This window comes from Eubalaena glacialis, chromosome 15 (assembly GCF_028564815.1).
Source record: "Eubalaena glacialis isolate mEubGla1 chromosome 15, mEubGla1.1.hap2.+ XY, whole genome shotgun sequence".
Lineage (NCBI taxonomy): Eukaryota > Metazoa > Chordata > Mammalia > Artiodactyla > Balaenidae > Eubalaena > Eubalaena glacialis.
The window spans coordinates 20397430-20417649 of NC_083730.1; the positions used below are offsets into that span (position 1 = coordinate 20397430).

Genomic DNA, 20220 nt, shown 5'->3' on the forward strand with positions numbered 1-20220 from the left:
GGTCTGGCCTGGGAAAGGTAAGGACCTGGCGTCTCCTGTTCTTATGGTTGTGATCGTCAGTTTCCCTCTCTTCCACTGGGGACTCACATTTAGTAATGGCCACCATAAAGGTCCAAAGAAACATCAAATCCTAAATAGCAGGAAACCTGAGTCCCTGTAGACTCTAGTATGATTTTTTCATAGCTTCAAAGAAGCTCCAGGATGCCACCAATCTCACTATCTTCTCTCTCAAGTGGGAATTCCATATGGGGTTATTCATATGCCCAATGCCTGGCTATGAGTAGTGTGCCCAGAAGTAGCAGCATCGGGTACATGCAAAATAGTTTCAGTTGCCACTTTTATTGCATTCATTTTGTCTCTCAGTATCTAGCTCTTTTTATTTCTTCTGGAATTTTCATTCCTATAAACAGCATAATGCATTAATCCCTGATAATAAGTACAATTTATAAAGACTTAAAAGTGTTATGTTCTGGGATTGTGCAAATATGGCCATCCTCATGTTCTTCATACACTTTGCAATTAAGTATTTATGTACCCTGAGTTCTAAGAAAATGTAAGATCATTTACAAAAACTACATAAAAATAACATAATCCTTTAACTGGAAATAGATTAGATGAGAAGGCCAAGGAGACACAAGAACAGGTATATAATGAGGTTGGCCCACAAAATGTTTACACATGCTCACAGTGGACCACTGACTCAATTTTCAATTTTCTAGCAGCCAACCCAACGAGAAAATTATGATTAGTTTTGTGATTCACAATGTCCAAGTGACTAAACCCAACCAGTTCTTTAGGAAACGTCCAGTTCTTTTTAATGTATCTATAAGGCCAGAGAGAAAAATTTCCAGGATATGTTCATAAAAAGTACCGTGAACGATGTCTTCAACAAAATCATTATAGTAAATACAGAAGCTGTACCTCAGAAAATACTTTTAAAAAGGATACCATGCCGCCAAAGAACAATTCAATCAAAGCCATTTTAACAGTGAGCAGCAGAGGGCAGTGTGGCAGGACTCAATAATGCTACCTCGGATGGTGGAAGTTAACCCCAAAATAGATTTTAAAGTATCCTGACAATTGGTTGGAGAGACAGTCCTCCATGACCTTGATTTCCTTTGACCAAGTCTTTGGCAGACATTGGCCAGCAGGGAGATTGAGGATGTGCTTCTTGCCTAGTACTTATTCTGTGGTCATCCCATGTTGCTAAAGACACACCATTTGTTTTCACATTTCTGCAAGTTAAAGATAAGAGTGACTTCCTTTCTTGAACACTAAGGAATCTAACATGAAGAAGACCAGAAATGGTACTCTGTTCACTCTCCATCCGTAGTGATTTGAGAGAGCATCCTCAGTTCCCTTTCTCAAAAGGGTGGAGCCAAGGTTTTCCTCTCTTTTAGTTTGGGCTTTTTCTCTGCTCCCATTGCCATTTCTAGGCTGTGGACTTTCTCAGCTCCAAGCCTAGCCTGTATGAAGCAAAAAGAAAACCCAGGGAACTCACCATTGTGTTGTTCCCTGGATCCCAAGGTCCCGAGCTAGTGTTCCTTCTTCTTTCCACCTTTCAGAGTCTTCTTGTGTTTGTTGACGTATAATGTTCAGGTTTTGGGTTGACTTAATAGGAAGAATAGGGGAAAACACATCTTCTACGTCTTTCTGGAAGCAGCAGTTTTCAATTCTATTTTAATTTCAACATTGACTTTGTATTTATATTGAGGCATTGGGAGGCAGAGCATAAATCCTAGATACAGACGTTTGGCCTCCTTTCCTAGGCCTGGCCTTCATTATGTTTCTTCTTACTGTTTTGCTTTAGTACATTAAGGCTGAGTGCTTCAACTGAAAGCATTGAGTGCTTCAAGTGAAAGATAAATAACAGAGATTAAAGGGAGCTCAAATGCAGCTTATTTAGCTATATTCTCACATTCAAAGACCTTAAATGGATGACTAGGTTTTCTGTTTATTGAACAAACCTAAGAGATTTTTTTTTTTGCAACTTCCTTAAATCACTGTTCTAGTGTATAATGCAGATAAGTCTGAAACCCCTACGCCTTCCAGAGTGCTTCCAGAAATACTTTTCTTCCATCTTAAGACCTGTTTCAGATTTTTATTTATTTACGGTGAGCTTGATGGTAATATTCTCATGAAATACATGGGGAAATTTCCTGAGTTTTCTATTTTGGAGAATATATCTACCCACTCCCATCCTTCTAAAGACTTTTCTTTCATTTCAGTCCCCGAGTTCTGGGTCATCATAAGACACGATGAGACCATTTTGAATACTCACCTTTAATAATATACAGTATTTTCATATTTTATGAATTTTCAAAGCTGACCTGGCTCTGCAAAGCATCCCAAGTTCTTTCTCATTATTCCCCAGGAAAGTCCTGAGTCTGACTGCTCTTTCCTCCTTTTCTTTTCTCTTTTTTTCCCTTCTCTCTGGAGCAATTTTGAATCTTAGCACCAGCTGTGGGCCAGATTTCTGTTTGCCTTCTGTGTCACTTTGATCCCTATGTCCACAACCCATCTTTTTTTGTGAAGTGCCTTTTTGAGTCACTTTCTAATTTTTCTGCTGGGTTCCTGTTCCATTGATTTGTAGATGTTCCTTATATATTCTGGATACAATGCCTTTATTAGTCATTTATGTTACCGAGATTCTGAGGCTATCCTACTCACTCTCATTTGATGACTAGAAGTTTAAAATTTTTGTCTAGTCAAACTTATCTTTTACTTTACAGTTAATATTGTTCTAAGTTCTATTTTAACAATCTTTCTCTATTCCAAATTCATGAAGATGCTCTTCTATATTATCTTTTGAGAGTTTTTTGGGTCTCCAGTTTTATCTACATGGAATTTTTTTTTTTGATGAAGTGAGGTTAGGATTAATTTTCTTTTTCATTTTTTCCTATGAGTATCCAGTTGTCACAATATCATTTGTTGAAAAGACTATCCTTTTTATAATATTCTGTAACATCATCTTTGATATAAATTGTCTATTGGTCTATCTCTGTTATATATATGTATATGTAAAATAAAAGTAGCATGGATATAGCATAATTTGTTTTATCAGTCTTCTATTGATGAACACTTAGATCGTTTCCATTTTTTAATGCTATGAACAATAATGAACTACATTTTACGTATATTTTGTGACATATATGTTGTGTAATTGTACAGTATTTTATAATATAAATTATTTCATTCCATAGGATAAATAAATAGTAATGGCTATCATTATACATCATTTGTACTTGTGCAAACATTGCTATAGTTTTATAGAAATTAATTTTTTCTACAGTAAAACAAACTCTTTTTAAAGCTCTCTCATACAAAACTGAACAAGGGAAAAAATCAAGACTGTCTTAAATATTGCAAATTGCCTGAAAGTTACTCGGCTTTGAGCGACTTTACTGTATATTAAACATTATTGAGACACTGGCTCGTGGACCAGCAAAATCATTGGAACACATGGAGCATGTTGGAAATGCAGACCCTCAAGCCCTACCCCAGCCTATTGGATTAGAATGTACATCTTAACAAGATCCCTGACAATTTAACAAGATCCTCCAATGCATATTAAGTTTGAGAAGCAATGTTTTAGTACGTGATGTAAAACAAAATGGAGACTCTTTTTAAAAAAATGAGAACAAGTTCCGCCGTAGTGTCACATGAATTTCTATGACCTTTGTAATATTTGTAGAGACTGTAAAAATCAGAATTGCGATTGAATTGGATGTTGGCTACTAATTGTGAAACCTTAATAAGCTAAAATAATATATTACTTTATAAAACGCTCATTTTCCGAAAGCACATTCACTTTATCTCTTTAAGTGTACGGTATAATCTTTTAATGCTGTAAAGGTAGGGATTGTTATACCTGTTTTACTGAGGCTTAGAAAGGTTATGTGACTCCAAAATTACAATGCTCCCAAGTTTAGTGGTCTTGTCTCAAGGCATTTTGCCTCAAACTCTAATAATATTGGCAAGAAGAGAACTAGTCAAAAGCCATGTAATCAATGCCAGTTACTTAAATGGAGTTTGGGAAAGGATGAATAATCTAAATTCAAACTTCACTCATCTTTCTTCACCATGGTTAATGTGGACTCAAAATATTAGCTGGAATTTAATTTTTCTTTCCTTGCCTTATTTACATGTAGTAGAATTAACAAAAATAGGAAGCCAAAAAAAAAAAAAAAAGACAAACACAGGCAATTCACAATCTATACTAACCCTTGTATCCTTGGAAGTTGGTTTCTGATATATGTGTTAAGTCTCCATTCCTGGCCCCATGTTCTAACCCTACTATCCCATATGTGTGTGTTCTGATGGATGCTAGGTCTGTGGATGCTCTTAGATGAGACAGATTAGATATATAAGTGCTTCACCTGGTTCGATGCAACTTGACTCAACTACCTGATGGAGGGAGGGAGTCACAGGTGGCCAGAGAGGAGCTTTTGACATGAATTGATCTTCTCATTCAAGTTCATGTCTGAGCTAATCAGAGCGTGCTTCATGACTGTTTATCTTCAGTGTGTCTTGTTTGGCATAAGGGACCCTGGGCATCTTACCCACATGTTGCCCAGTAGTAGAGTCATGTGTGAGGAGATCCTGGTAGCACAGCTGTAAAAATAGCTGTATAATGCTTTAGCAAATCTTTCTCTCTTTTTTCCTTTGCATTTCCAGTTGCCAGGATCTTCAAAAGGAGATTTCCCTCCTCCAGGAGCAGATCTCTCATCTGCAGTTTGTGATTCACTCCCAGCATCAGAACCTGCGCAGTGTCATCCAGGAGGTCAGATTAATCGAGTGTGTTTCTCTGGTAGCTAGTATGTTTACAGTGAGAAGACCAAATACGTGTGGCTTTCCTGGACTCTACGACCACTGAGATTCTTCTCCGCGTTGACATTTCCTTTTTATCCCCATGTGACAAGGCTCTGTTTTCAGTGTCCTCTTTTGTCTCTATGCCGACACCTGTGATGTTCTCAACGAAGATATTTGGGAAATTGTGTTTGCTCTTTAGATGTTTTGGTGTTTTTTTTTAAGTGTTCTGAGCCAGATAATGCACACTGCTCTTTAGCAGATTTTGTAGATTAGGACATTCAGCCCTTTCTTGAAGAAGAAATGATCTCTTTTCATAACCTCATAAGGGGTTAATTTACGTAGAGGGTGTGTTAGCACAGGCCTGTAACCTGGCCCTTCTTCGCTGGGAACATCTTGGCAGGTGAAAGAGAAGAGGTCATCGTGATGGCAGCCAGATGGATGGTGAATTGCATACTCATACAGTTTATGTCAAGATTTGTATTGATCTGGTTTGGGAATCTGCTTTGGACTTAAAACCAGACCTTCATCCATTCTTTTTTTTTAAAACTACCTAATATTTGTTTCTAAAAGGAGTCCTTCCAAATAACTCAAATGCCTTCTTGACCTAAATGTAACATTCATGCTTGCTTCGGTAGGACCTCACCAAACAGCCAGAGAATTGAGTCAAAGCACTTGAGAGTCAGGGAGGACAGAGGGGGCATCCCATGTCCTCATTTTACAGATGAGAAAACTGAGGCCCACAGTAGTTAAATGACAGAGCTAGCCTTGGAATCCACGTGTTTCTTCTCTTCTGGCACCGTCCTGGATATCACCCCACATCCCCCAGTTCCACGTTGCCTCTTAACAGATGCTTTTCTTCCAAAGCAAAGTGGGCTCACCTTAATATGCTGCTGGTTGACCAGATCTCTGCCGCAGGGAGCTTCCCCATGCCAGACCACGGCCTTGCGTCATGTCCCCTGGCCTCTGCCTATGCAGGATGAAAATGTTAGGTGGCTGAGACACAGAACAAGGACCAGTGTTGCTTCCCACAGGATGCACTCCTGCTGAGTTTGGTTTAAACAGGTTTTCTAAAGATTAAAGTGTTTAATTGCACTGTCTGTGTGCTCTCGTCCCCAGGTGCCAATTTGTCCTGTTATTTTCTGTAGCCTGCTGAGTCCGCTAATGCTTGGGATTTAATTTTGTTGATTTGATAAACATTACTTGACCACAGAAACCTGTACAATTTCTGACTTAAGGAACTATTCTCTGTTGCCTGACAAGATTTTTGCATTTGTGTTTCTTAAATCTTAGATGGAAGGCTTAAAAAATAATTTAAAAGAACAAGATAAAAGAATTGAAGATCTGAAAGAAAAAGTTAACATACTGGAAGCCCAGGTAGGGAGGGCATCTGTTCTATATTTCAGTACGAATGTGAGTGTGGGTGTGTTCAGTATATCTGTGAACCTGTGTGTGAATGTGTCCTGTGTGTGTGTGAGTGCTTGTGTGCGATGGCGTGTCAGTGTGACACTGTGTCCAAGTATGTCTGTATGTGAATGTGTGTGTCTGTGTGATTGTGTGTGACTGTGTCTATGTGTATGTGTGAGGACATGCATGTGTCTCTATGTGAGTATGAATGTCTTTTTGTGAGTGTGTGTGTGTCTTCTATGTGTAAGAATTATAGCTTTGTGGGGGAGGTACTCTTAATAATTATTAAAATATTAAGTATTAAACATAATTTTATATTATTAAATTATTAATATTAAATATTATTAAATAATTGTTGAAAGTTTATTCAAATGTTCCAGAATACTTTCTCTACTGGAGAGACCAGTGATACTATCTCTCGATGTGGACTTGAGTTAGAAGCTTGGTCCAGGCCACTCTCGTGTGAACTCAGCTCTAGCCAGATAGCCGGGTTTGCTGTCTCCTGTCTTTGTTTCTTTCCTCCGTCCTGAGACGTCCTATTCCTCCTCTTTCTCCATCCATATCCATCAGGGCATCCAAGCTTTGCCTCAGGGCTCACCTACTTCAAGAAGCCAATTGAAATTTTCTTATGTTTCAGTGTTTTAAAACTTATCATAAAACTTTATAATACACTGTGGTAAGATGTGCTTTACTCCTGCCCACTCATCCCCGCCTTGACTGGGGAAGCCCTTTTCAGGCGTTCAGCTGCAGTCCTAGGCTGGTGGTACCCCTACCTCACAGGAAGTACAGAGAAGCCCTGTGGTTACTGGAGCACCTGATGACCCCCAGGTGTCTCCAGCCCAGCTCTGCTTTGTGCTCAGTGCCACCCCTTCTGTCTCTGTTGAATAGCTCATCACGGACTGCCTAGACCTGGTCACCTTTTCTGCTTCATCCCTCAGCATCGTGACTTCTCTGTGTGTCACGTTGTCCTGTCCTGTGGAGTACAGAGATGCTCTATCTTCCATGGAAACCTGCTCTTCTTTTGGAGCTGTTCTCTTCCCCAGGACAGACCAGAGAGGAGCTCCATGATCGGACCCCCAGCACACGCCTCACCATTCTTTCCACCACCACATTCTTTCTGCTTTCCTCAAACAGAAGAAAAAAATCATAATAACATAAAGAGGTTGTAAATATTTTGCAACTTAAGTTTTGTAACCATCCCCCTGTTTTGCCGTTTCTACCTTCCTGGGACCACTGTTCTCTTTATTTTAGAGGGTAAGCTCATCGCATCTTGGGTTTTCCTTAGATTCTCACCTAAGTAAGATGTAAACTGGTTAGTTTACATCAAGTGATGTGATTTATGTCGCATTAGAGCCCCTTCCTCCTAAGAAATGTCTTTAAAGGCATTTCCTCCCAACTTTTCTTATGTAGTGGCCTTTTGACAAATGTTACTTGATAAAATATTTTTTCTTATAAATATTTTTCTTATAATATTTTAATAACTATTTTTTATTTTTTTACATAACTGACATATGGTCATTCATCCCATACAAATTAGGAAATATGGATGAGCAAATATAACAAGAAAACCACTCAAACATACCATCCAAGGGCAATTATTCAGCACAGTTGTGTATATCTCTATTTCTGTGGGAATTTTGTGCCTGTTACATACTTGTGTGTATATATTAGAGATACAGACTATATATGGCATCATTTTATTGTGTTTTTAAACTTTTATTTGTTTCATCAATTTTTTCATGTCACTAGTTACGTAAGTCTGTAAATACTTATTGAGTGGCTACTATGGTGCAGGCACTAAGTTTGGATAAACAATGTTGAACAAAATAGACATGAGCCCTGCTCTCTGGAATTTACTAACTAGTGAGGGAGATAGATACAAATAAATTAATATGTAACTAATAATATCTTGGAAAGGTTCTGCAGGAAAAGGACAAAATACTCTGGGCGATAATACCTGGATGGAAGAATGTATATGGACCGTTTAGATTGGTGCGTGGGAACAATCTCTCTAAGAAAATGAATTTCAATATGACCTTTGTGGAAAACTGGGTGGTAGGGCATGTCAGGTAGCCAGACAGGAGGCCATGTGGGTGCTTCTAATCTGAAAGAGCTGTAAATAGCATAGGATGACATTGGAAATGTAGGAAGGGGCTAGATCATAAAAAGCCTTTAGGCCATGCTAAGGTCTCTTTTTCTCTATAGAACAGTATAACAAGGAGGTCTTTGCTTACCAGGCAAATTAAATTTACATTATCTTTTTAAAGAGCCACCAAGGTTTCCACTGTATTGCTATGAAATAATTTAGTTAACTTAATCCCTGCTGTTGGATTGTTTTCCAGTAGAGCTTTTGTAAACAGCAATGAATTCAACAGACTTTTACAAACATTACTGATTATTTGTATAATTACTTCCTCCCTTAAGATACATTTTTAGAAGTTGAATTGGTAACTCGAAGACTATCCATTTTTAAGATTGTTGATCTGTGTTCTCTGAATTTCCATGTCTGCTGGATCAGACATCTCCCTCAGCTGCCACAGCCTCACCTGCAGCTGCCTCTGCTCTTGCAGTTAACTCTTTACTCACTTTCAGTCTTTCAGTTCTGACATTTCTGATCTGCTAATAGCCCTCTTTTTCCCTCTTGATTATTAAGGGATTTCAATATTTAAAAATCCTTTGGTATCGTTCTAATGAAATCTAAGAAAGTAGAGATGAAAAACACATGTGCTCAGATTCCTATTTTGAACCGGAATTCTCATTTAGATCCAAGTTGATCTGTAATTCAAGGCAGTCCGGTGTAAGGTAGGGATCTACTTTTTTAGTTGTCTCACTTTATTGAGCAGTCTGGCCTTCCTTCATGAATTTGAAATGCCGATATATCCTAGACTAAATTTTTATGCTGGAAATCTGTTCCAATGGTGTATCTGCCTATTTGGCTCCAATGCCCTACTGCTTTAATTATCATACATCTGTAATACATTTTAATTGGAGAGATTGTTGTCTTTCTCTGATCTTTCGTTATGGTCCTAGGCTCTGGTCATGTCTAATTAAGTGTTAGCCCTCATCACAGAGTCAGGGCATCAATGGTGCTACTGCTTCTAATTCAATCTTATATTCTTTAGTTGTGTCTCTATTTATATCATCCCCAAAGCTAATTTTATTGTCCTAAGTAAACTGGCAACTTAACCTATACACTACATTATCCAATTGGCCTTTTGCTGTAATAGTTAGACCAGAATAATGTATTGCTTCCATTGCACTGCTTCTATATCCCCAAATTTAGCAAATAATTTCTGACTAGCCACTCAGTGTGATAGGAGGAAGCAATAGATTGTGTTCCCCTCATGGAAACTTCTTGGTTGGATGCAGTCTGCCCACGTTGATGGGACAGCATCTCTCAGTACTGCCTAAGATTCTCTGTATGAAGTTGATTCAAACTACTATTTTCTAACATTCTCTTTTATTTAAAAAAGTCTTCAGATAATAGCAGTATTGATGAATGTCTTTTATGACCTCAGAATTTATTGTCTTCAGTAGATAAATCATTTCCTTCACTGCAGGGAATGTTACAATGCCCTTTTCAGCTTTAAAAAGCCCGTCCAAGCCACATTAGTTTATTTATTCAGCAAATAGTTTTGTGTGTTTATGATGTACCAGGAAATGTTCTAAGTGGTAGGTACATGATATGAACAGGACACACTGTCCTGACTTCATCTAGCTTTATTTTAATTGAAGATACATACAGTAAATACATAAACAAGTAAGTACACAACTTAATAAGGGAGAGGTAACTGCTCCGAGAAGAGTAGAACAATGTGACAGTTATAAAGTGATGGGAGTCAGGAAGAGCATCTCTGAGCCTGTGATCTTGGACCAGGTACCTGAATTTAGTAAGTGCTTGAGCTGGAGTGAACCTGTTTCTAGTCTAGCCCTAGACTAGAAGATCTTAAACTGGGAGGACGTATGCAGGGGTGTACTATCTTGCACACAAACTTAGGACTATCCTATTTTGAAATAACAGTGTGAGCCGATTCAGTTTATGAAAAACTGGTCACCAGAGCTGAACAACCCTTTTAAAGACATCAACTTTCTAAACCATACAGACAGCATAGTTTTCTCATCCATAATAAACAACTCATCTCTTTTAAGGCATGCTACTTACTTTATTTTGTTTAATCTTCAAAGTTACTCTGGGAGAAAGTTATTATTTATTCCCTCGGGGGTTAAACTGAGATTAAGAGAAGTTAAGACACTTGTTCAAAATCACTCGGCTGCATTTGAGTCTTCCTGACTTTGAAGCACATGCTTTTCATCCCCCAATATCTACTTATCTGAGTGATCAAATAAGTGTGTGTATGTGCAGCTATGCATGTGTGTCAATATACACACAGTTGTATTTAAAAATGATATATATTTCTATATATTTAGAAATGAACAGATATAATGTTAAATTTGCAGGATCATTTGTATGTATTTTAGCCATTGTCACAGTTACTACATTAAATGTTTTTCTGTTTTCCAGTTTTTTGACTCATGGAAACGAATACTTTTTTCTGTGTATTCTTTTCTATCCTACCAAGGACTTCCCCCTCCTCCACAAGGGGATAAAATTCACTCATCTAACTCTGTCCTTTTTTTTTTTCTTTTCAATCTTTCAGGATTTTAAACCTCTTTTAAGTATCACCAGAAAATTTCTGCTTAACTCTGCCAAAATTATTTACTTTTCTTTCTACTTTGGCATATCTTTCATCATCTTAATTTACAGCTCTGAAATTCATCTCACATTTCACACATTTCTAACTTCTTCAGTAATGACATGCTCATATGAAAATGCATCTTCAGAAATTACTCCACTTTCTAGACTTTGAAGAGTATCCTACTTTATGTAATCACCATCATCCCTAAAATTTAATTTACTTCCAAGAGCATGTTGCTAGAAGTTTAAGTATGCAAAAATTAGGTTCTTTTGGAAAACTGTGTCAGTGAACTATCCTTGGATAGAGTCATAATAATGGTGGACTTACTCTGGTCATTGATTTGTAAAGTTTTGTAAACTAATGATGAAAACTCATGCATTTGGTTGTTCTAGTTAAAGAAAAGCATATGAAAGCCCATGAATCAAAAATAAAGACCTAAATCCAGTAGATGAAATAAATCATCACAGAAGTTGAAATATATGACAATAAAGACAGTCTAAGCTGATAACTCTTATGCTTCTGCATTGTTTGGAAGGCAACAACTTGAGAAAGTAGGAGTTTATTTTGGAAAAACTCCAAATAGCTTCTACATACTTGTCCAGCCACAAAAATACTTTTATTCCAATGCTTGTAGTCATCATGATATTGTGTTTCAAGTTGTGCTTCATAACTTGTAAAGTATTGTACAGAGAGGAGTTTTTCTTAGCCACGTACTTGGCCCTGATATATGCCTGCACTTGTTTGGAGTGTATATTCGATATATCTCCATTATACAAGGAACATCTATAGCATCAATTTGTCAAATCTGCAGTACATTTCCTGAGTGAGACTTAAGTGCATAACTCTTGAAATATCGCAGTGAAATGATTCATGGGTGAAGATTTTTGCTCCATCTCTTAGTTATTATTCCGTGTAGATGCCGAGGGATAAGAAGGTACAAAATTCACATCTTGTCTCTGCTTTCCTTAGTTCAGTAGTTCTTCATCTTAACTGTACATTAGTATCACCTGTGGAGTTTTGAAAACTCCTGAACCTAGACTACAACCAAACTAAATGGAAACTTTGGGGGTAGGACCCAGGCATCGCTAGATTGTAAATCTCCCAGGTAATTCCACTATACAACCAACATTTAAAACTACTCTGGTCCAGTGGCTCTCCGATGTGAGCAGACATCAGAATCATCTGACGAACATCTTAAAACACATCACCCGGCCACCCCGGGTTTCTGGTCCAATGGCTTGGTTGGGAACTGAGGATTTGTAGTTCTAATAAGTTCCCAGGGGATGTTCAGATTGTTCATTCCAGGATTACACTTTAAGAACTGTGCCTTCATCTTTTTTCTCTCCCTTTTTTCCACCTAACCCATTTTGCCTTGTCTTCAAGGTCCAGGTTAAACGTCCTTGTGTAGGAAAATTATTCTAGTCACACTGATTTCTGTTTATACCTTTGAATTACTGGCTGCCTTATGGCATCTCTTGAATCACATTTAATTAATTTATTTGTAATTTTTTAATGGTCACATGTTTATCACCTCCACCATACGATGCATCCTGTGTGCTAAAAGGGAAGACACTATCCTTTCTTGTGCTGTCTCACATTCCCCCTGCTCCTGGTACGGTGCTGCAGACATGGCAGGGACTGAGTAACCGGGTGTATTGCTGGGGGCTGGATGTTTGGGGTAGATTCACTGTTGATTAATTCCCTGACAGTTCGCTGTCTTCTCTTTCCTATGTATCATACCTGGAATCCTTTCAGAAATCACTGACTCTCTTTATCTCCTGGGGTCCACCGATTGCTTATTTGTAATATAAGGAGGCTGGGCGAATTCCTCTGGTCACAGAAAAATAACATCTTGCAGGGAAAAGAGCATGAGCTTTGGAGTCAGGCAGGCCTGCATAAAGCCTGCACATTTGCAGACCCATGGTGCATATACTACCTGTGGGTCATTGGAGGCAAGCTTCCTCGTCAATTTGAGTTTTGCCAGCCTTATTTCTTTCACATACATAACAATGAAAGTTACTCCTCAGAGATGAGTTTCTATCGAAGAAAAGAATGTCTGGAAAACACCAGGCAAAAGTCTGGACATTCGCTAGGTACTCAGAATTATTAACTCTTTTTCTTCCATCAAAATTCTGGTGTCTATTTCCCAAAACCATGCATTCTGGTGCTGGCTTACTCCAAACCAGCAGACGGAGTCTTACAAAATAACTTTTAAACTTCAATCATATGACTTTTTAAGTCCTTCGTTTCCTACCAGGGAAGGGAGCTGGTGTGTTGCTGTTCTTTGAGAGCCATGGCTCCCCTTCTGCCTTCCTCCCACGGTTACCTTTCAGGCCCAGAACTTTCTGTACAGATGTATCCTTGAAAGACTTCTGGCCTGCCCATGCAGCCAACTGGCAAGTCAACCTTGGGCATGAGTCTTCGCTGGAAAGTCTCACTTTCCAGATCTGTAAAAAGAAATTGTTTGGCTTGGCTGCATTGTAGAGAAAGTATTGTCTCTGGACTGGGAGGCCCTGACTTTGGGGGGGGGGTTTCTTTTTATTAATTTTTATTGGAATATAGTTGCTTTACAATGTTGTGTTAGTTTCTACTGTACAGCAAAGTGAGTCAGCTATACTTGTACATATATCCCCTCTTTTTTGGATTTCCTTCCCATTTATGGGAGGACCTGACTTTGAGTCTTGAGTTCTGCCCTGAACAAGATGTTGGGCACTTAAACTCTTTGGACCTCAGTTTTTAGATATAATAATGGTCCTTGGACTAGAAAGTCATAACCAACTGCCTTTCAGTCTTAAAATCTGTGCCAGACACCGAGCTGAGTAGTTTACGTACTTTTATTTCATTTCAGAACCTGTGAAGAAGGGTCTATGATCATATCTGTTAATACAGATGAGGAAATTAGGCACAGAGAGGATAAGTAAACTAACTGAGGTCACACAGCTAGCAAGTGGTTGTGCTAGGATTTGTACCTGAAAACTTAAACGCTTTCCCTTCCTGTCATTAGCCATTGCATTATCTCCCAGAATTCCAAGGTGCTTCCAGATTTAAAATATTATGGTCATATGACATCTGTTTCTTCCACCTTATATATGGTAGTCAGGACCACTACTACTAGAGATGAAGAAACTGAGGCTTCGATGAGAAAATTGAGGCTAAGGATGCCGTGAACCAAAAGAACAGATGGTGCCTATTTTCATGGAGTTTCTAATCAAGAGATTGCACAAGAAAGACAAATGTGCAATAAATATCGTGCGTGTCTTTCAAAAGGTTCTTTAATAGAGTTCTTTCATGAAGTTTTTTGCATCTGTCCGTATAAAAGAAACTGTAAATTGAAACAGAGAGTTCAGCTGTTGAATTTCAGAGGCTAAGTCAGAATACTAAATTTGAATCCCTTGGTAAATTATGCATTTTTCAAGGAGTGTTTGTATTTTCAGAAGTAATATTTGGGGACTCGCAACTGGCTACGTTCTGTGTTCTAATACAGTGACTGGAACAACAGACTTACTGCTAAGGAGGGATGTAGATGGTGGGTCGTCCAGAAACACTAAGCACATGGCTAGTAAATGTGCTAACACACATGTGATCTCTGCACATTTTTTTTTTTCTATTTCAGAACAAAGAACTAAAGACCAAGGTGGCACTTTGGTCTGAAACTCCTAGGCCGAAGGTATCCAAGGCTGTCTCTACAAGGTAAGGCTTCTCTTCCCCCACCGCCATCTGCCTTCACGACTCCTGTTGAACACGGTTGACGTTTATACCATCTGAGAAATTATCCAATCAATTACTACTTACGTAATCATGCGTTTACGGTCTGTCTCCCAGTTCTTTGAGACTGGGAACTCTATTAATCTTGTTAACCACTGAATCCTTGAAGCCTGATATATGAATACTTACTTTATGAGTAAATGAATGAACAAATTTAGATATCTTTTTTCCTCTTCTTTGGCATAAAACAAGCCCAGTCTTGGCTTCAATACTTAATCCAAACAGTACAGATGATCTCCTCCACCATCCTTGTTCCTCCATTGCTCATATTTTCTGTGTCACCGATGGGCATTTTAATCATAAATCATGTGTGTTTATTTAAGTTTCCATGTCTGTCTCTCAAGTCGATTGTAAATGTCAAAAGGGCAGGAAGAGTTCCTTGTTTTCGCTTTATTTCCTGCATTGTTAAGGACAAGTGTCTTCAACAACTACCTAATAACGAACGAATGAAGCAATGATAATGACCCCTAAAGCAATGGAAATAATAGTTGAAACCATCACATCACTTTCTAATGTTGACAGAATCAGAAGTGGCAGGTTTGTAAAAAAAAAAAAAAAAAAAAAAAAAAAAAAAAAGACTTCTGGGCTCAAGTCTCATTTCCATAAAATTCCATGAAATTATCACTTAAAAGAAAACATAGTCTGTAATTACATGAATCATTTAGAAAGTGATTAAAAACTTCCTGTTCTAGCAACTTTTGAATTTCCAGCCTAGTCTCTCTAGGGCCGAAACCCATTTTCTGAAACTCTCTTCTGCACAGTGCCTGATGTGGAGAATCAGGTCCCCTATGATTAGCCCCAGTCTAGGGATTCAAGTAGATCTTTCTCCCTCTTCAAGACACCCTGCAACCATGCTTCACTTTGCTAATGATGTATGTAATTAGAGACTAGAGATGAAGCATTATGCATCAAGTTTTCTAAAATCTTTGGGCCCCCAGATGCTAAGTCATGAACTTTTTGGCCAATAGCTCTGCAACATCTAATAAAGAAAAATTAAGCCCGAGAAGTATTAAAAGAGGAAGTGAAATGCCCACATTTCAGAAGCAGTAAGAGACGCAGACACTTCAGAGCAGGAAGAGATGAAGAGTTTAGAATAGAAAGGGAAGCATGACTTTCCAAGGAAAGGGAGGATGGTCGATTTTAGCTCCCTCACCAGATACATCCTCTTGGGGTAGTGAGGTATCATGGCCACCCTCAGCTGTTTTGACCCTGGAGGGAATGGAGCCAGAGTAGAGCAGAGGAGGGAGCAACACGTGGTCTCCATATTGTACTGACCCCAGTATTGCGTGATGAGACTCAGGCTGGTACAGAGGGGATGAGTTTGAGAGAGTGACTTCTACGGCCAGTTCTTTAGCTGCAGTTCATTAATAAAGGTAGTTTTAAAGACTTTTTTCCTCCCTATGACTGAGGCAAGGTCAAATGGGAAATTTTCCTAATTGAAATAGGGAAACTGGAATGAATATGCCCTTTGTTTTATGATTTTGGTAGAAATTCCAATAGTAATGATATATCTATAATGGTAGGTCTCATGTTTGCAAAATGAAATCTGACCAATTGGCCGTTTGAGAATGTAAGTGGTAGTATGGTTCAGTAAGTCTAGATTCACCAACGTAGAATGGAATTATAACTCTCGGGAGGAATTAGAGTGTAAAAGTAGCCATTAATGCAAAGAAAAACAAGCATCACATATATTTAAAAATTAATCTTGGCAAATCTCTTAAATCACTCATAAAATAGAATTCTCTCAGTCAGTACAAAAAAAAAACACAAAGTTTTTTTTCCCCGAGCATTAGAACGTATAGATGTTTCTTAAGTTGAACACCAAAGAAATGGTTTGCTGGATATTAAGGATCAGATTGTTAGAAAACAGCAAAACAGCAACAATAAAACACACATATATACATATATGTGTGCATATGTGTGCACACACATATTGATGTGTGCGTGTGTATATTTGTGTGTGTGTGTGTATACATATATTTTAAACTAGACTCACACAGTGAGGAGAGAAGTTTAGGCTATGAGAAACCCACAGAACTAAAACGTCCTGACGGAACAGTCGATTTGTGTGTCCCATCTCCAATTCACTCTGGTGCATGTCTTCACTGAGTAGAAGGGCAGACACACTCTCGCTCTTCCTCACTCCTGTCCTCGTACAACCAGATGCATTTACATAAGGTTAATGCATCCATAACATGCTTCTACTGTGCCTCATGGGGAATTAGAATCAATCAATTAACCATCATCAATTTGGTTAAAGCAATTAGTTCAGACTTGGTAGTACAGCAGTAGTGGAGATGGTAATGGAGTGGTACAGCAGTTATATCAGTAAAGTTTTATGTGCTCGATTTTGATAATTGTGTGGTCTTTTCCACAGTGAATTGAAGACTGAAGGCATGACCCCATATTTGATGTTGGTTAGGCTACGGAAATGAGCCGCCTGGCTGAAGATCTGAATGAGAAAGATCGCTACCTGCGTCTTATTTACTCCTTGAAACACAGTCTAAATTTACATATTAAAACTGCTCAATGCCAGTATTTAATGGAATTTATTGTATTATATTTAATGTATACATCAATAACTTTGCAGGAAGATGATATTTCAGAAAATCAAACAAATATATATTCAAAGAAAGGAACTCTGTCTTCAAAACTTACTAATGGATGAAGAAACCGGATGCTTTCCCATGATGGAAGATGAATTTTGCTTTAAACTTAAAAAAAAAACACTGGATTTTTTTTTTTTGGCAGATTTTTGCTGAAGGGACTGGTTAAGGTTGTCAACTTTGACCTTTTGATAGTGGTTTTTATGTACAATCATCCCTAGGTATCCACAGGAGATTGGTTCCAAGAGCCCCCTCGGGTACCAAAACCCATTCGGATGCTCAGTCCCATATATAAAATGGCAGAGTGCAGTTGGCCCTCTGTATCCATGGTTTCCACATCCATGGATTCAACCAATCATCAGTGTGGAACCTGCAGGTACAGAGGGCTGACTGTACATAAATGTAAGGAAAAATATACAGGCATGCTTCCTTTTACTGTGCTTCACAGACTCTGTGGTATTTTTTTTACAAATTGAAGGTTTCTGGCAACCTTGCATTGTCAGATGATGGTTAGCATTTTTTGGCAATAAAGTGTTTTTAAATTAAGGTATGTATATATGTTTTTTAGATATAATGCTATTGCACACTTAACAGGCTACAATATAGTGTAAACATGACTTTTAGATTCACTGGGAAACCAGAAATTTCATGTGACTCGCTTTGTTGTGATATTCTCTTTAAATTGGTGCTCTGGTACTGAACCTGCGATATCTGTGTGTGTGTATGTGTGTGAATAAATGATATATTTTAAAGTTGACTTTTGGATAATAAGAAATATCTTACCATATTATAAATTCATCTCCTAAGCCATAGTTAGTGGGAGAGTTATTCTCTACTGAATTAAGGGCAGAAAAAGGAGTAGATTCTTTTTAGCTAATTCCCCAAACCATACAACCCTCCAAAGTCGAGAATTCTGGCTGCTTCAGCTGGGATTGAACTTTGGTTGCTAGAGGCAACCCACACATCAGCACAAAGAAATACACTTCGTGATTCTGCCTTTGTGACTGATTTTCTTTTCGATCTTTGTTAATATTATCTAAGTAAAATGTTTAGGGGAAAGAATAGAACACAGTGCTGTTAGCTCATACCTCCATAAAAAGGTATTCATTATGGGTTCAAAGGAACAGTGGCTGCTGTCTGCAGCCAGGAAGAATCTGAATTCATGAACTTGGAATTATATGTCTAGTGATTTTATGAAAGTGACTTAAATTTTGATACATGCGTTCGTTACAGGGGGAATTTGTGATTGCTGTAAGTAAAAGAAAACTCTAACTTGTAGAAATACAAACATACTGACACTCAGGAAAGCAGAACACACTTCAGCTAAAGGCATAATGGGAGACCTTTGTCATTCTAAAAGGTGAATTACCTGTAGGCTTTTTGATCATTCTCTTTGGTGTATAACTCTAAACATTTTCTCAGGAAAGATGCTTCATGCCTTTCAAGGTGGAATGTGAAACATCTGTATGATCTATGAAATATTTAAAGGTATTTACAAATGAGATGAGGTAATATCTTTCTAAATTCAGCAAAGTACTGTAATCCTTGCAATGTTGCATAACTATGTGTGTGAGTTTCATACTTCTTGTTTTTATTGCTTTGTAGTTTTTAAGGTGTAGTTATCTAATAACATTTAGGACACAGTCACCCTGTGCCAGGAACAATTCTAAGTACTTCACCTGTATTAATTGCTTTAATCCTCCCAACAACCCTCAGAAATAGGTCATATTATTATCCCTATTCTTCAGAGGAGGATACTGTCATTGATTAAGTAATTTTCCTAACTGCTAACCATGGAGCGAACATTTGAACCTTTGACTTGGCTATTGATACTCCTACCTGGTGGTCTGAGATACCTCCCAGCTATGGAAATGTCTCTCTTTTTGCTACTTTAACAAACACAGCTTTTTTGTTGGCTTTCTGCACCACACTGTGGATGACAGTCAGAAACAACACTTACTAATCAGGTAAATATTTTGCTGAGATGAGCTGGCCTTTCACTGTTGGTCTACCCTCGTGAGTACTTAGTACAGAAAAGCTTCCTGCTAAAAATCTGCTAATTTTACCTTTATTATTCATGCCTTTATGCCACCTTGAAGATTTTTGGTAATGCATTTCCTGGCACATGTGTAGGGGTGTTGGGATCATGAATTCTGCTTTAAGCATCTGCAGTGTGGTAGGAGATTTCAGCTTTCACTTGGAGATCACTTAGGTTCCTCTTATACCCCAACCATCATGCTGGGTTGTAATAAATGTGAGCTTTTGGAATGGACCCATCTAACTGACCTAACAACCTGGATGATTTCCATTAGAATAATGAATTTTCAAATCAAAAATGGAAGGACACTGTTGAATTTTATTTGGGTTTCACTATATTCATTTTTGAACACAGAAGTACAGTTCAATGTAATACAGGTAGGACCTGCTCATGTGGTCTCCAGCTTCACTTTGGGATGGTGTTTGGATCTCTTGAGAATAAGAATAAGCAGCTTCAGAAGCCTGAAAAGATCTGAACTCTTCAAATACAAAAGTATTGTTTTACTAACATCAGTAGATCATTTATTTGTCAGGTATGGATTATTTCTTATCTCCTCATCATTTCGGCTTCATCATTTGAATTGTTTCTTTAAATAAACATTTCTGAGTGATTAAAAAATCGTTACAATGGAGAATGAAATTTATTAGTCTAAAAGTAGTACCACACAAAATACAAAAACAAAAACCTCAATTGTAGTCAAAGTATTTGTACTTATAATTATACTAATCAAAATATTGGATAAGAAGGTCTGAGGTGGGCTATGAAGTAACTACATGGAGGTGGGAAATGAAAAGAAACTTAGTTTCACTTTGATTACATATATTGTTACAAATTATCATTAAGAAATGTTTAAACAATTGGTATAATATATACCATTTTAATAATTGCTTATGATATG

The 20220-nt window shown here is 37.9% G+C and overlaps 1 protein-coding gene across 3 annotated transcripts in view; it reads left to right on the top strand.

Annotated features, from left to right (window-relative positions):
- Positions 1–17792, top strand: part of CCDC68 (coiled-coil domain containing 68) — a 49471-nt gene extending 31679 nt beyond the window's left edge. For all 3 annotated transcript variants that reach the window (XM_061169832.1, XM_061169830.1, XM_061169831.1), the window contains 4 exons: positions 4678–4783; positions 6103–6186; positions 14527–14603; positions 17056–17792. In XM_061169832.1, the coding sequence (XP_061025815.1) occupies positions 4678–4783; positions 6103–6186; positions 14527–14603; positions 17056–17113 (325 nt within the window). In that variant the 3' untranslated portion in view covers positions 17114–17792. The remainder of the gene's footprint in view (positions 1–4677; positions 4784–6102; positions 6187–14526; positions 14604–17055) is intronic.
- The last annotated feature ends 2428 nt before the right edge of the window (positions 17793–20220 follow it).